Raw genomic sequence first — 17186 nt, 5'->3', positions numbered from 1 at the left:
GTGCAAGTAATCTACGAGACACACCGTAAATACTTTGGTCTAAGATAAACGACAAGATAAGAACTATAACAGAAGGTGTAGATACTTTAAGAGACCTCTAGTCGGAATTTCAAGAATGTGAATGACATTTTTGAGAAACCTCCTAGATTCATCTCCAAATCCTTGCTCGTTAAAGTTACAAAGGATCAAACTGTTCTGTATTTTGTTCTCAAAAATAGTGTAGCAGGAACTGATCAGAAAATCGCCAATAGTGACAACATTGCTGAGATCACATTTCCTTTAAAAAAGGAAAAAACAAGACATAATTAGTCTATGTTACAGAAGAAGTCGTACTTGATTTTCAATACAGCTCCTTGAACAAATTCTCTTACAAAACAAAGCTTTGTCAAATGGCTTCTGAAATCAACTGGCCGGAATAAAATATATTTTGTTCCAAGGAGGGCTGCATAATGAGATCAAAGACAAGCTAGCATGAGTAGCTTGCCCTCACTCATTACTTGATCTGTCTTTACCATATGAATCTCAGCTCTTGGAGCGAGAAGTGTAAAAAAAAAAAAAAAAGTATAGTCTCTGGCTCTTCCTATAAAAATCGATCAATAATTTCTAAGTCAACTGTTTCTTTACCTCCAGACACTGATGAACCAATACAGTATGGAACTGCTAGGGGACAGTTATCTGTGTGGAAAAGATAAGGCACAAAACATTGTGCTTATGTATTCATTCTGGACAAAACACATAACCTTTTATTGCCCTTTATACTTAAAGAAAGATCAAGGAAACAAGTCTGAATATGAAGAAGAGAGCAAATGCTTCTATTCCCACTCTGCCTGCAGATAACAGTGAACTATTATTGATGCCTTCCCCTAGTATGTGCTTATTAATCTCTGCTCATTTGTCAGAATCCCTGAATCTAGTGATCAATACTGAAATTAAGATTGACACAGAAACCAGTGTTGCTTATAAAAATAAAAAAAAAAGAGTTAGACAAGAACACGATTCCAACTGTCTCAAAACAACAGGGCTAAATAATCCATCGTGTTGACAGTCCTGTTTTGAAATCTGGACCTACTACTGAAAGAACATAACCTTGTTTTGGTATTTGTATCAACATCCACTTCAGATGAACAAATCCCTTGCTACCACTTAAAGTTGAGACGGATGCTTCTGGTATAGCAACTGAGTCTGTCTACTACAACACAAAGAGGAGAACCAATTAGAGCACACTCTGTTTTTCTTGTCAATAATTCTTATTTCCTCTGAAATTAAGTACTCTGTCCTTGAGGAGGTCCTCGGCTATAAAAGCCTGTATTAAATGGCGCAGCATTTTGATAGGAACAAGACAAGAATTTAAAATTAGAACTGATGATAACAAATTACATGTTTTGCTACAAATACAGTGTTGGAATAGTTGCCAAGCAATGTAGGCCCAATTCTTCCTCTCAGTTTTATTTACAAGTAACTTATATTCCTGGTTGCAGGAACATCTTGGCTGGTGCCTTATCTAGATGTTACCCTAATTTAGGGGATGAGGCCCGAATAATTACTAGGTGCTGAGATTAACTCAAGTGTTTCATGCATCACTTCTTTATATACTTCAATGTGACAGCCTAGGTGGGATGGCTATACCTGACTAACGAGTCCTAATAATGGCGAAACCAGTATTAGGTTGCTTGTTTTTCAGTTTTGGGAGGGGCCGGCCTGGCAGTTTGGGCTGGACTGTTCTCTCGAAGAAGGATCAAGACTTAATTCCATATGGCTGGGATCGAACTGAGGTAGCATCAGGGATGTGGAATTCATATCGCTCAATGCCCGGCACATATTGTTTGGGGGTCAAGGGCAACAAGTTTTATGTTTATCTTGTCCTTGGGACAAGTAGGCCCAACCCCCTGCAGCACAAACACTTTGGCTGCCAGATTACAGAGAAGGGAACAGTCTGCAGGTCAGGTAATATGTGTGTCCGTATGTTAATGCTGTTTAAACTCGTATTTATGGTTTATTAATGAAAAGCCTTCATTATTAGGGTAAGCACTGTAAATAAAAGTTTAAAGGTCACACTGCACTACTGACAGTGGTTCCAGTATTAAAAAAAAATATATATATATATATATATATATATATATATATATATATATACGCACAAATTTGAAAAGTGTAACAATATCAGGCTAAGTATAATGCTCTCTGATTAGATGCAAATGTTTGCAGAAGCTTGTAAGCAAGAGTGATGATTCTTTGCTTTCAAAATAAAACGTTCCGAAAAAAATTTAAGTAGGAAAACAAACGTTTCGCTACTACGATATTTTAGGTGCTATTACTTTGAAGCTTCATTTAGAAAAATGTGTTGATGCATGCTAGTATTTTCAAAAAATATTCCTAATAGAAAATCAGTGTAATCATTTTCAACAAGATTATGATAAGCATGATAGTAAACACGAACAGGCAAAGTCAACCAATCTAACATTTTTGTGAGTCTTTTGGTTTTGTTAATACGTTTCTTGCTTTGACATGGCTTTTGTAACACTTTACTGTTGTGGTGGTTGCCAGGCTCTCACCATTGTAACGAACAAAGGCAAAAAGAAAAAAAAGTTTTTGGTCTTAAAAAGCACACTTTGCCACCAGTGGCATAACAAAGGCCCCGAAGACCCCCCTCCAGGAGGCCCCTCAGCACAGCACCTGCCCGAGTGAGTCTAAACGGGGGTGGGAGGGGGGGGGGGGGGGGACAGTGTTCTTTGCAGGGGGTTCAGTTCCGTTACGCCACTGATTGCCACAGTAGTTCCTAGCACTGAACAAAATTCCTTTGTGTGCCAATATGCTCCTTGTGGAAAGGCAGAATGTGATCACTCACAGTAAAGCCAGCCAATAGATAGAGAGAGAAATAGAAGTTTAATAAAAATAAAATGTCTTTGTTAACGCTAGACCTAATTAGGGACCCAGTTCATAAATGAAGTCACAAAAGTGCACCCATGGTACATGTCTTTGAATTAGTGGCTTTCATGAATTCACAAGAACGTACAGAAGTAGACCAGGAAATCATACTCCTAGAAAATATGTGTGACCTTTATTTTAGCATGAGAAATAAGCATATGTAGATTTGCTCATGCGAAAATCTATTGAATGTTTACAAGTTCACTGTCCCTTCAACCACTTTTTTCCCAACCCTGGAAGAATTTTAGTTCTGCCATTGTCAGGAGTACGTTTCCTACCTTTCTCATTATGGGGAAAAGATTAGAGAAGAACTGGTGAAAATCCTTAAAACATGCAAGTTAGTAGGTTTGCAGACTCAAAGGCATTCCAGCCCTGGAACTATTGCTTACTGCTTCCTCCAGCCCCAGTATGTAGACCTGCAGAAAGGTGGCAAAAATAAATAAATTGCTATAGTAGGGATGGAAACTGAAAGTATTCAAGCCCTACTATAGTAGTAGACCTGGTATAATCAGAGAGGTTATTATCAGAGCTCTTACATAATGAGATTGCTGCCATAATTTGTTGCCACACTACATGGCACCAAAGGAGCAAGTAGATTTTTTTAGAAGACAAGGAGATTTAAGAAGCAACCTGTCCTATGGACAAGTACATATTTTATTAAATTCCACATCCCTGAGCATAGTGCGCAAAATAACAATAGACTGGGATGTGGCACTGAGTAATTACCAGTGGCTGATATTAATTTGATAATTCCATCCATCACTTATTTGTTTACTTCACAATCTAGATTTTACCCAGACTCAGAGCACCACGAAGTGGAGCCATAGCCCATGTACTCCAAGCACCATTTTGTCACATCTGCAACCCCTTTTGTGATCAGGATCAAATGGCCTATAATGTTCCTCAAGAAAGCTTCTCCACTTTGTCCAACTCCCTGACTCCTTCTATGAAACCGAACATTTGACTTTTTTTTTTTTTTTTTTAAGTAATCCCGCCCTCCATCCTTTCCTTTGCAACTCTGTGCTATTAAATTGTATCACGGACTTACACATATTTGGAAATTGGAATTTAAAACCTCTATACAACTGATTAACGGATATTTTTGGCAGGCCTCTTAAAAGAGTGAGATTACAACTTTTGTTTCTCCTTGCTTCATTTGTGCGCAGGCTAAAGAATTTAGACAAAAACATTGGATATGTACAACCAATAGAAATAGGAGAAGCCCACTCATCTGCGATTTCTAATGACTATTTCTGAATTGCCAGAGTGTAATAGATGCAGTACTATCATGGTCACAGCCAACAACTACAATAAGATAAAGCATTTTGCTCCCCTAGCTAAATTACCAATGGCTTCTAGAATGGTCTTTCAGTTCCATTGCTTGCCGAATAAAACAGTCTCTAGCTGTGATCCCCAGTTTGCTAGCTGCCTGTAAGAGTTTGCACATTGAAAAGGTTTTATTTTAATGGTTACATCCTCAAACTAACAGACAGAAAGATGGGGTAAACCGTACTCTTAAGCTTAACTGATGCAGTACCTCTAAGGAATCTCAATCCACATTGACGGAATTAGTATTGTCTGTTGAATTTGCTTGTCATAATGCTGATCGTACTGCCCCAGGGTTTGCTTAATTTTGTGCAATCCTGCCATGACCTCTACCCAAAGAAATACCCCTTGAATGCCGTCTACTGGCAGTTTGTGAATCTTACAGTCTACAAGAAAACTTTCAGAAGAGATCTTGAAACCCTCTCAAAAAGTAGCTGACAAGATAAAGAACTTCTTCGGATTATATAGTTGGCCAGATGATGTGACCATCTTCCAAACAATATTCTTTTGGAGTAAACGTTCACTTCAATTATATCACCCCTTTTCTGTTATTAAAGTTTGGCATTCCTCTGTTTGCCTTCTGTTATCTACATGGAAAATATATCTATTTCCCATATTTTATAATGGCAACCTTGAGCACAAAGGTGAGGAATCCTTCATCATTAAATACAATTTTTGATACATTGGAAAATATCACAATGGAGAATCTGCTTTTTAGTCATGCTGTCCATAAAGCCTAGTACATCCTTTGGTGCACACTTTTCATGAGACTTCTCAAGTCTTATCTAACCTTCTGACTAGGGGTTTACTATTATGCTTCACACTTCAAGACATCCATGTTCTGTGGAGGTACCCAACAGTATAGGGGAGTCAGCTTATGGGGCTGAAAGCATGACCCTCTTTTTGTCAGGCTGTAAGATGGCTCAGTCTCCCAGCTCTTGCTCTCCCTCAGCTGACAGAAATCTACCCACCTCCACTGCAGTTATGTTCCCAGTTCCCACAAACAATATATGGTGAAACTGATCACTTTTCGTACTTCCAAAGTGCTTCCAAACTGCTCCTCTTCCCATTCCTTACTCGTTTCTTCCACTCTTCTGCTTCGGGCAATGGTGGTTAGCTTTGCAATGCTATTTGAGGATTTTATCTTGCTTCACTGCGCACTCTCTACCTTCATCTGATGTGCCACTTTCATCTGACATGTGGTGGTCAAAGGATGGAATTAGCACAAAGTTGACACTGCACAACATTAGTTATTGTCAATACCTGTTTTTGGAGGAAATACGAAGAATCAGTCCTTTCAGGTGAAATGGGGAAGTGCTTGTCTGGCTCTCTCTTTAAAGGCAAGTAAACCCACATGAGGTACGTCACAGCACTTCAGGTGTTCCCTATTTGTTGAATACAACGCCTCCCTTGTGGTTCATTCCCCTGTTTCTAAACTCATGTAATTCTCATGTATTTTCATTAGTTCATATTGTTGATTGTTTTACTGTCATTTTTACTAGATCCTCATTTTCCTATCGGTGTTTTTGAAGCATTGTTTTTTTTACTTACATATACTTTGGCATTTCTTCGTTTCTCCAGTCCTTCATCTTCTATTTTTTGGCACAGGTTTACGATTTTCCTTAACCTATGCCCATATTTGTGTGTTCAGGTGGAGTCCAGAGGAGGCCATGCTTCACTTTAAGAAAGGTAAGTAGACACTCTGGATTTCTTGACAAATATACATAAAATGTATAAAGCATTTATTGCAGAACGTGTCCTAGAGCCTCAGTGTCCTTTTACTGTCAGCTAAATCTGGAAGATATCTGCTGAATGACCCCAGGAGTCCTGCATCAGTCATAAGCCCACCAATCTCCCTCAGCAGAAACATCTCCCTCAGTAGCATTCCTTTCTCAATTTGTGTTAGAAAGACACCAGAGCAGATGTGATGGCATAGGAGGATAGGTGAGTTTAGAAGTCCTAGTTCCGTGACTCTTTGGCACACTGGTCAGTCCAACTAGATCAAACCGAATCCTTCCGAACAGTTTTTCCACATTTGGGTCAGTCTAAAGTTCTTATGTTTACTGAAGCATCTTATGTGAACTATTAGTGCGCACCGTCTGTGTTCAGTCCACTTGGCTAAATTATCTTTCAGATGGTGAGGAGACAGTTGATCGCTTCCAGAAGTGCCCAATGCAGCAAACTAGATGTTAATTCCAAATCACTATCCGAGATTTTTTGGACTAAACAACTGCAACACTGTCAGACCATTTCCAGGAACAGATCAACGTTTACTTTGATTTCTTTAGTATAAGGCTCATCAGACAATAGATGAAACACCATGCAATGTTCACGGCAAGCACCTGTAACCTTGTTGACTTGTAGTGAAATGTATCAGATTAACAAATTATACTATTTCTTTGACGAACTGCGGCAGTAAATTGTGTGTAAACTAGGTCTGTACTTTGTGAGACCTCTGCGTATAGCAACAACACATGAAATGCTAAACACACATTCTACATCCACAGAAATTCCCATGCATGTGATGATCAACAGTTGTGGCCATGCAAAAAAAAAAAAACATACACCATTCACTGTTGGTGCTCTCAAGAGGAGCTAAAATGTTGTCACCTTGGTCACAGTGGAGATGGCTGTCTCAAGGATGTGACTCTGCTGTCTAGCGTAAGCAAAAGTAAACCACAGTGTGCTTTTCTGCAGAGCTAGTGAACAACAGTGGGAACACAGGAGGATCATATGTCAAAAAGTTTCTAAAGTGCCAGCAGTTAATGTGGGCATTAAGCATGGCGAGGTTTCATTTTCACAACTGTAAGAGCTGAGAAAATTAAACCTCATAGCCAACCAATCAGCAGCATTTGCGTCTAAGTAGCTACATGGTTTACCACCAGTCGTGCAATGCCCTTCCCTATTACTTGTGTTTCTTATATGTACACACATACAAATTACTCTGAGATCACAGGTGGGTAGTTAGACTGGTAGCTTAACCAGAAAACAATAAGTAAAGTCATCTTGCAACCACAGTTTGGTATTCCGAAGCTAAAATGTAAACTGCACGACAGCGAGTACAAGATGTGTGCTTCAAGCAGAGCTATGCCTCATCCTCTACTCCTGACAAGTTTAACTCCTTACAGACTACAGTTGATGCTAGTTGCAATCTAAAAAGGTAAATGCAGGAACTTTGAAGCAACATGTCAATTTAATAGCAAGGCAAGGAGGGGGGGGGTCATAAACGGCTATATTCCTTTAACATTTATTTTGCATGTATTTCTCTTAACCCAGTTTTATTTTGCTCCTTTTCGCCGTTTTCCCACCTGTACGTAATCTCAACCTACTACAAGGTCTCTCTAGTGTAAGCTCCTGGTCTCGGGAGGAGTCTTTCCTCTACATTAAATTGCCAAAAGCAATGGGGCATCAATCTTTATGGTATTTCCAACAGACATTTGTGGTTTCAGGGAGGAGGATTTGCTTCACATCAATTACCCAGGAACTTCTAAGCAAGGATCATAATCGTGAAGAGATTCCTCCAGAACAAGTCCAATTGTTTCATTGTTCTTCCAATGGACAGCATCGCAGGAGATTGCTGTGAGAACAGACTGGGAGGGAGCTGGTCCAGCAGGCTGGCAGCTCTTTACTGTATCTATGGAACTTGTGATTTGAAAGAAACCTCACAATCAAGGCAGAATATCTCCCTAGTGATTACAAATTAGTAGAGAACTGATTTACCTGTCACCTTCAGGATTCCAGCACCTGGGAGCTGCATCATTGGGATTGTTATATAATTCCTTTTTTAGCAGGTGCAGTAGGAGTGGACAGGTTCATCTCACAGACAGCTGGTAAAGGTATTCAGTTGCGATCTGTTGGACGTGCTTGCGGGTCGCACCATTATCAAAGAGTCGGGTGTGCCCGCCGAGCACATCCCATCGGCAGGAGCAGTCATGCTTTTTAAACACACCTGCATTCTTCCTCACCTGCTGAAGTCAGGGTTGCCTCTGGGTCCTCCTTTTGCGCAGCCATTCAGGGATGTACAGGTTTAGGCTCCTGTGGCACCATGTTTTCTGCAAAGAAAGGTCTTGGCTACAGCAGCCTCTACGTGGCCAGACGTGCTGCGCGTCAGACGTTCATGCCGACCCAGGCCTGGTCCAGCACACCAGGCCTGAGCAAGTCAGCGTGGCCGGCTTCGCCTAGAACACGAAGTGCGGCCCTATCTGCCTCCGCGTCGTGGCTGGTTGCCATGGCGCCGAAGGCAAACTGTAAAATTAAGCGTTGCACTTGCCTGTAATAGGAAACCCCCCCCCCCCCCCAGGAACCGGCCAAATTCCTGACCGCGAGATGAGCAGCGTGGAAAGGGGCTGGTCCCTCCCCCCACAGCCCTTATAAGCCCCCTCCCCAGTCCCGCCCCCACTTACTTACCTACCAATCCTGCTGTCTTCTGTCACTTCCCTTCCTGAAAGTACCCGCAGAAAGACTAGACCGTGTCTCTCTCTCCGCGGGCCCCTCCAATAACACAAACAACAGGTTTATCAATTGCCAAGGAATGCTTCTCAGTCCGTTTTCAAGAGTCACCATGCCCCTCACATCGTTTTACGATCACTAAAATGTGATTTCGGGGCAACTGAAAGCGTAATCACAAAGGAGACTCAGGGAAACACAGACCTTAAATAAACAATACAGAAAATGAAAACTCTTGGGGAAATTGTACAGGGAAGTTAATAGGAGTCCTTTTGAAAGCAGGTGCGAGAAACAGGCACTGCTTTAAAATCCAAGTTATGGCTATGTAAATAAAAATATAAGGACTGTAGCATTAAACGCTTTGCATTTTAACTGATGGGTGTGGGAAGAGAATGTGGAGTTTGGGCCAGAGATGACGGCTTTGGATCTGACGAATCAGGTCCAAGTCTCAGCGTCGTCTGAACATCCAATGATTCTGGGCAAATCACTTAATCTCCCAATGCCAAAAAAAAAAAAAAAAAATGAATGTGACCTTTTGTAATGTAAATGGTGCTTATGCAAAGTGCTCCAGTACCTTGGAGTCTAGTTCACGCTATATAACACTGTAAAAAAAAAAATAGATCAAAATGTGAGGTGCAGGACTGGCCATTACTACTGCAGGGAGGACAGGAGCAAGCCAGAACGTGATTACCGATGCATTTTTAGGTCAAGCAAAGTAGCGCACAAGCACTGCTTTTCCGACGTGTTGTTATGTATCTGGGCTTTTAACCACGCCCATCAATATCACTCGTTCATGGGCTTGCCCTTCAAAAATCCTTTATTTTCGTTGGTAAATGCGTTACGTTTGTCTCTCCTTGGGGCGGTTTAGTTACCGCCTTGGACATCTCCCCTGTTACAGGGTTAACTACACTTTTGCCGTTATGTTTGGCTGCCAGCGAACTTATTTTTCCTTTTGTGTGCCGCTTCACGCTGATGCCGTGGCACTTTGAATCGGCTCGCTTATGTGAACCTGTATTACTTTTTATTTTCAATTTGTGGCAAGAAAAGTCTGGTTAGGAGTTTACAATGCTAATAGCTCTAAGTCGAGCAAATGCGAGACCCATTGCATTGTAAATGCTTGTTTTCTTCATCGCCTGGGCCTGCTGCAGTTTGCTAATGCTGTCCCTCTCGTGGTGGTCCTTGAGTTGCTGGTGAGCTCCGAGTTAACCGTGAAGACAGATGCATAACATATAATGATGCCCCCTCACAGAGAGTGCTTAGGTACCCTTGAGTCCCCCATACCTCAGTGAATGGCATGGATCTTAGGTTGAATGGGAGCCCCCCTGGAGGGTGATGCCCCCCTTTGCTGCATGGGCTACATGGGCCTATGTTACACGCCTGGGCGAAGACCCGTCTCCTGCTGCTGTATTGTTTAGCAGCACTTTTGTGCTTAAAACACTCCAGGGGTTGTAACACCAGGGGTTGCAATTACAAAGCATATTATTTGTCTTTTGCGGTGGGTGCTGACCTCTGCACCACACAGCCTGAAGAGGCAGACACGAAAGCACAGCTCTAAATATCAACGTATTCATCGAATTATAACATACTTTTTTTGGTAAACAACTGCACGCAGACAAAGCAATAAAGACTTCCCATACGTTGCTCATGTAAACAAGCAAAGCTTGAATTCTAGAGAAAGTCAACGCCTAAATTAACATCCTTATGATTAGACTTAAAAAATGTTCTGAAGAAGGTTTAAAACTACGAAAAAATAAAGAACGTACAGATAATTCTGAAAACAGAGGATGTACCTCTTCAGAAGGCACACACGTTAAACTACAGGAAGCTGTGCAGCACACGTTTTATTTATGTTGAAAAAGGGGAGCAAGGGTGTGGAGAAGGGCGGGAGGCAGCAAAGATAACGCTTATTACTGCAGTTACAAATCAAGAAACAAAAAACTATAATGTCAACCAAAGTAACAAGATTGCTCTGAGCTCACTACCCAGGCAGCATTATTATTCAGAAACAAAGTAGAAACATATGCTGTCAACTTCAATGTATGGAGGCAACAACACATTATGTAACTTACCACTGATTACAGTAGCCAGCAAAAAGAGAAGCCTACAATTGAGACGACTGTAAAACAAATGCTGTCTCATGGAGTTCTTCATGAAAAAGTAGTTCTCAGAAAGTGAGGACTCAACAAAGAAGGAAAGGAGCCAGTCAGAGAGGTAGTAAACTGGCTATGCTCCACAGGAGGGACAAACACAAGCTGCATGGCCCAAAACACATAAAAGTAGCAAATGTGAATGGCAAAACACAAAGACAACTTTAAGCATTGAGCAGAATGCATTCCTCGGTCATATTTCAGAATGTGATGTCTCATGGGCTTCGCCTCAAAAACCTAGACCGAATGAGCTCCTCATGCATGACCCTGAGAAATCTGAGAGCTCTCTTCATAGCATGCATGACACCTTCGCCCAACACTGGCTTTTTTTTTATTTATTTTTTACAGAAGATCACATTGCATTTTGAGATCTGTAGCTTAGCTGATCACATTAGATGTATGGGCATGCAAGTTGAGTTGTCTAAAGAGACAGAAATATCTTCAAGTGTCATTTGGCACTGTAGTTGTGTAATCAATTCTAGTAACTACGCTATTATTGCAGTGCTTCTCCATAACAGGTGTGAGATGCATAGCCCCAGTCCTGGTTTTATTTTATGAAGCCTGGTTCTTCCAGTTTTGCTTTTTCCTGCTTTGCACAATTACAAGTCCAAGAGTTACAGAAAAAGCTACAGGGTGCTGCAGGCCAGGAAAGGTAAAGAGATTTTAAAAGAACCATCCCCTAGGCTGAACATCGAAACTGCAAAGAAAGGAGCATTCTATATGATAACACAACCAAAGGTATGGAGACAGTCGACAAATTGGGATGTAGCGAGTGCAAACATAATTATTTGGTGGAAGGGAAAATCTTTTTGAACGTAGATGTTAGCTTTAAGGGCATATTCTATGTATGTGGTTAACTTGCTTATTTCCAATTGCTGTCTAATTGTGCAGGTAGTTGCTGTGCTGCACTAGTTTATCCTAGAATCTATCACACAAGTTGGATTCCACTTGAGAAATATATAAGTGAAGCGTTAGGCAGTTTCTTAGCAATACATTAGATGCACTTGCACCTTCTAGAGTTGTAGCAATAAATGATGTAAATATTAAAAAAAATATCTACTTTAGTTGATCGACTTGTAAATAATACCGCAGGAGCACTGGCTGTTGTAATAAAGAATTGCTTGCTATGAGAGACATGATTATGCAAAAATCCCTTGCCTTGGACTTACTCCTTGCGAAGAAAGGCAGAATTTGCAAGGTCATAAATGCTCTAGAACGCTGTGCCTACATCCCTCACCCGGATAACCAACTTAGCAGCTATATTACTAACATTACAAACATAACTCATGAACTAAATTAACCTAAAGAGACAGCTGCCTGGGAAGTGGTACAATCATTTTTCAGCTCTATTGGTAGAGGATTTGTGAAGATAGTAGAATGGCTAGTTAATACTGGAGAAAGAATTGTAAAGTTAATAATAACACCCTTTTTGATTATACCAACCGGAATGGCATGCGTGCTCATCTCTGAAATTTTGGGAATGAATTTCATCACAGAAGAGAATGAGTTGTGGATATAAAAAGCTGTCTGCAAAGAAAAAAACGGAAAATATTTGATATTAAGGTGGAAGAGCTGCAAAGAGAGCTTTACGACACCATGAAGGATCTAAGAGAAACGAAGCAGAAGAATACAAAATTGATGAATGATGTATTGTAATAAAGAATTTGGGTGGTGACTAAAAATCACCAGAGGGAGGAACTGTAAACGATGACTTTTTGTTCATAAAAAGAGCATTGCGATTTGGGCTTATGTTAAAACTAGCTTTTACTTACACAGACCTCCGTCTTGTCTCAACGTCACAAAAGCCACGTGATGAATGGTGTTGATTCCGGTTCCAAATAAAACTCAACTAGTTTCATTTGTATGAGCAGAAAGTGTTCTTAGAGAAACTTCCGTGTTACTGTGACTCAAGGACGGTTCTTGCTGTTCCAGATTATGTTAACCAAGTATCAGCTTAACTGTATAGCCTGACTGTGAGAAAGGTTGAATCTCCCTGTGCCACTATACTGGGAAAATCACTGAATGCATTCTTTGGTAAAATGTTTCTGATTGGCCTTAGTCCGGAGAATGATGTATTCCCACAGGATGTATGAACATCTTTGTCTAAAGTCCTATATGAGTGTGTGGATATGTTAGCCAAAAGGCTAGACCCTATTCCCTATCGTAGAAGGCAAATCTATGCTGGATTTCATTGAGACCTGTACTGAGTTCTTTAAATGTATAATATATATGCTTTGGTGGTAATTTATTTATGGCATTTTATTTGTATTTCCAAAATTGATTCTTATATAAAGTATTGAAATGCCTCCTTTTCTCCATCATTATTATGAAAATGTCTCAGCACTACTGCATGTGTTAACAACTTACTAGTAAAGGCTCCAATCAGGGAACAGCAAAGATGGTATCAGGACTATGCTGCTCCTAGTCCTCTAGATGCTGCTGCATTCTATAGGAAAGTATTTGATATGGAGATTTTTGCACAGAGATTCGCCTGCTTATCTATGCCCAATGTATCATATAGAGGAATGTAATTCATCTGGCTGTATAGCAAATATTCCTCCCCAAATAATTCAGCCAGAGCAATCCCAACCAATCCTCTCCCCGCAAGAAGTCATCCTCCTCAGCATAGTTCTACCATATCATTTCCAACCAAACATCACCCTATTGAACACACCAGCTCTACCACCTCAATGTTCTAGGAGTCCACTCTAATCTAAGCCGAAATGCCAGGTGGGCAGGCACCATTTGAAAATGACATCGCATGAACATTGCTACGAACTGGTGGACTCTAAAATATGTTTCCGTGCAGATTCTCTAACAGTCTAATCAGTGATTATATTAGTGATAATAATGATGAATTTAACACGCGCCATCCTGGCAGATATCTGCTTCTGCCCGTTGCCAGCCAAGCATTGTGCAAATTGCCATCATTCTATGATGTAAATACATACAAATGTACTAAAATAGAAAATTATCCCAAACATTCTGATATCTGCAGTACTAACTCACAGACATCGTTTTACAAATAGTGCTAAACCTACACCCAGAACTCTTAAAATTCTTTCACCGATAATACCCCAACGCCACAAGACAATATATTAGCACCTCTGTGGTCACTGACGCACAACACCCGGCCAGGAACGTGCTTCTGTGCACCACACAGGGAAAAGTCACAATACAGCATAATCATTCACACTGCTTAAATGGCTGAAAGATACCGTTACAAATACAATACTTGCTTCCTGCAGAGATTTACTGGTACTGACCCTTGTCAAGTATAGCAGCCCTACAGAGAATCTCCAACACAGTGTCATCAAAATATGGCAAAACAGTGGGAAAGTAACTGGCATGTCGGAAGTATGACAGACCCATACAGGAGTACTGGGGATGTTTAATTAAAGATGGTAATTCCAGGAGAAAACTTTTAGTGTTGTCTCTTTACAAAGTGCAACGGACCTGCCCTGTACACGAATGACTCTGAAGTGCTAGTACCGTTCGTTATTAGCATAGATGATTCGGACTGATACTGTACACTGACAGTAGACCACAACACGTGGTGTGATTTGACACTAACGACCAGCCATTCGCCACACGCTAGAACCGCTAAACAAGCTAAAGGCACGGAGGAACATTTGCCGGCTAAGTCGCCAATAGTCTCCATCCAACTGCAGAAACATCGCTACCCAGAAATTGCAATAACCACCTTCTTGTCCAGGGATTTCCGCTCCTCCCTTCGCTTTTCGAACTCCTCAAATGTGATCCTCCCCTCCAGGTAATCGATCAGCTCAGGACTGAAGCCAGACATCTCTGCGGTCTAAACTGAAAACGCATCTGTACGGGGGGCAGAGAATGCAACGGACCGGTGGTGCGCTTAGAAAACGCACCGGGCGGCTAGACTCTGCCAGTTCTCAGAGTTCCGGTTAGCGTTTCTAGACGCTACCAATAAACGCGCTCAATTTTGTCCGGAAAACAATCCAAAACTAGCCGAACCCATAAGACGATGACAAAACATTAAATAAACAACGTAGAGACGAAGTTTATTAACCCCTTCGCTGCCAGGTCCTCCACCCCTCCCCACCCCCTCTCAGGTGCCAGACCATTTTTTGGGGGGGCTATTTGGGGCAGTTTTTATTTTATTTTTATTTAATGCGTTTTTATATAGCGCGGATTTTACCCGAAGGTGTCAGAGCGCTTCACAATAGGCAAAGTAAAGATACAAGAGGAGAAGAATTACAAGTGAGCCTGTTACAAAAACAAACGTTACATTACATGAGGCAATAGTGATAATTGTGCAAGTATCAAGAGCAAAAAAAATACACGAGGTAGCAAACGATACGTTACGAAAGGGGAAAAAGTGACGTGTGCAGGTTACAAGAGCACATAAAGTACGAGTAAAGGTAAATAAAATTGCAATAAATGGTAGACACTCAAAAAACTCAAACAATAGTTACGTTACATGAGGCAGTGGTGGCCGTTGTGCATGTATCAAAAGTAAACAAGATATAAGAGGTAGCAAATGATACGTAGTAAAAGGAAAGGTGCCGTGTGCATGTTACAGAAGAGTACAAAATACAGGTAGAGGTATAATACTGCACTAAATGGCAGACACTCAAAACACAAAAACACCCTGAGAAGGCACTTCTATAGGCATGGAGAACAGAATTTCCTATAATGGAAGGACTTCCTTCAGAAAACAGAGGGCTAGAATTAAATTTGGAAGTGTCTTTGAAGGAGGAGAGCTTTGAGGTCAGTTTTGAAGGCCTGAGAAGAGGTGGTGGTCCGAAGCTGAGGCGGAAGTGAGTTCCAGATTCTCACCGCGTTGCCTGAAAAGGATTGGGCCATCGATCTTTCCTTCTTGAAAATGGGAGGTTCAAGCAATAGCTTTTCTGCATTACGTGATGGTCTGGAGCCCCCAGAGAGTTTCAGTTTATTCACCAGGTAGCGAGGGGAGGAGGAGTGCAAGGCTTTGTGGGTGATACATGCAGTTTTGAAGATAGATCTTGCCTCTATGGGAAGCCAACGGAGGGTGGATAAAATGGGTGTGATGTGGTCGCTTCTTTTGGCCTCATATATGAAACGAGCAGCTGAATGGAGAATAGACTTCAGGGGGGAAAGGTGGGATTTGGGAAGGCCAGTAAGAAGAGAGTTGCAGTAGTCCAATCTGGAGAGAACCAGCGATTGGACCAGGGTTTTAAGGTCGTGCTCCGGGAAGAAGCGACGAATCCCCCAAAGAAGGCGCAGTTGGTGTCGAGCAGACTTTGCAATGGAGTCGATGTGGGAGAGTAGATTGAGTTTTTTGTCGAGAATGACACCAAGGGATTTTGCGCTCTCGACAATGATGGGCTTATTGTTCATTAGATTGATCTGATCCATCCATGATTGCACTGGGGGATGAGAAAGTGAGGAGGAGAGGAGGAGGAATTCTGTTTTGGAGGGATTCAGGATCAGTTGATGAGTTAACATCCAGTTTTGAATGGAGTCGAGAGTAGAGCTAAGGAAGGAGAGATCGTGAGTGGAGGCCACCTTAAGGTAGATCTGAGTGTCATCCGCATATAGATGATAGTGGATCCCGGATTTAAGTTCGCACTTAGGCCCTCTTAACGTTTTGTCCACATAAGCTACCCACGCCAAATTTGTGTCCTTTTTTCCCAACATCATAGGGATTCTAGAGGAACCCAGAGTTTGTGGGTTCCCTTGAGGGAGACCAAGAAATTAGCCAAAATACAGCGAACATTTCGTTTTTTCAAAAGAATTGGAAAAAAGGGCTGCAGAAGAAAGCTTGTGGTTTTTCCCCTGAAAATGGCACCAACAAAGGTTTTGTGGTGCTAAAATCACCATCTTCACAGCTTTCAGGAACAGGCAGACTTGAATCAGAAAAACACATTTTTCAACACAATTTTGGCATTTTACTGGGACATTCCCCATTTTTACTATTGTGCTTTCAGCCTCCTTCCAGTCAGTGGCAGAAATGGGTGTAAAACCAATGCTGGATCCCAGAAACCTAAACATTCTGAATTCAGCAATGTGTAATTTGTGTAGATCCTACAAGGGTTTCCTACAGAATATAACAACAGAAATAAAAAAATATTGAAATTGAGGTGAAAAAACCAGCCATTTTTCTCCACGTTTTACTCTGTAACTTTTTCCTGCGGTGTCAGATTTTTGAAAGCAATATACCGTTGGGTCTGCTGGACTCTTCTGGTTGCGGGGATAAATCGGGCTTGTAGGTTCATCAAGAACCCTAGGTACCCAGAGCCAATAAATAAGCTGCACCTTGCAATGGGTTTTCATTTTATACCGGGTATATAACAATTAATTTGCTGAAATATAAAGAGTGAAAAA

The 17186-nt window shown here is 41.3% G+C and overlaps 1 protein-coding gene across 1 annotated transcript in view; it reads right to left on the bottom strand.

Annotated features, from left to right (window-relative positions):
- GTF3C3 (general transcription factor IIIC subunit 3) overlaps window positions 1–14758 on the bottom strand; it is a 222279-nt gene extending 207521 nt beyond the window's left edge. Inside the window, exon 1 of the mRNA XM_069225852.1 lies at window positions 14548–14758. Coding sequence (XP_069081953.1) covers window positions 14548–14649 — 102 coding nt within the window. The 5' untranslated portion in view covers window positions 14650–14758. The remainder of the gene's footprint in view (window positions 1–14547) is intronic.
- Between the last annotated feature and the right edge of the window lie 2428 nt (window positions 14759–17186).

This window comes from Pleurodeles waltl, chromosome 3_1 (genome assembly GCF_031143425.1).
Source record: "Pleurodeles waltl isolate 20211129_DDA chromosome 3_1, aPleWal1.hap1.20221129, whole genome shotgun sequence".
NCBI classification, from domain to species: Eukaryota; Metazoa; Chordata; class Amphibia; order Caudata; family Salamandridae; genus Pleurodeles; species Pleurodeles waltl.
Note: the sequence above shows the minus strand (reverse complement) of the source record. Positions and strands in the feature narration are given on the sequence as shown.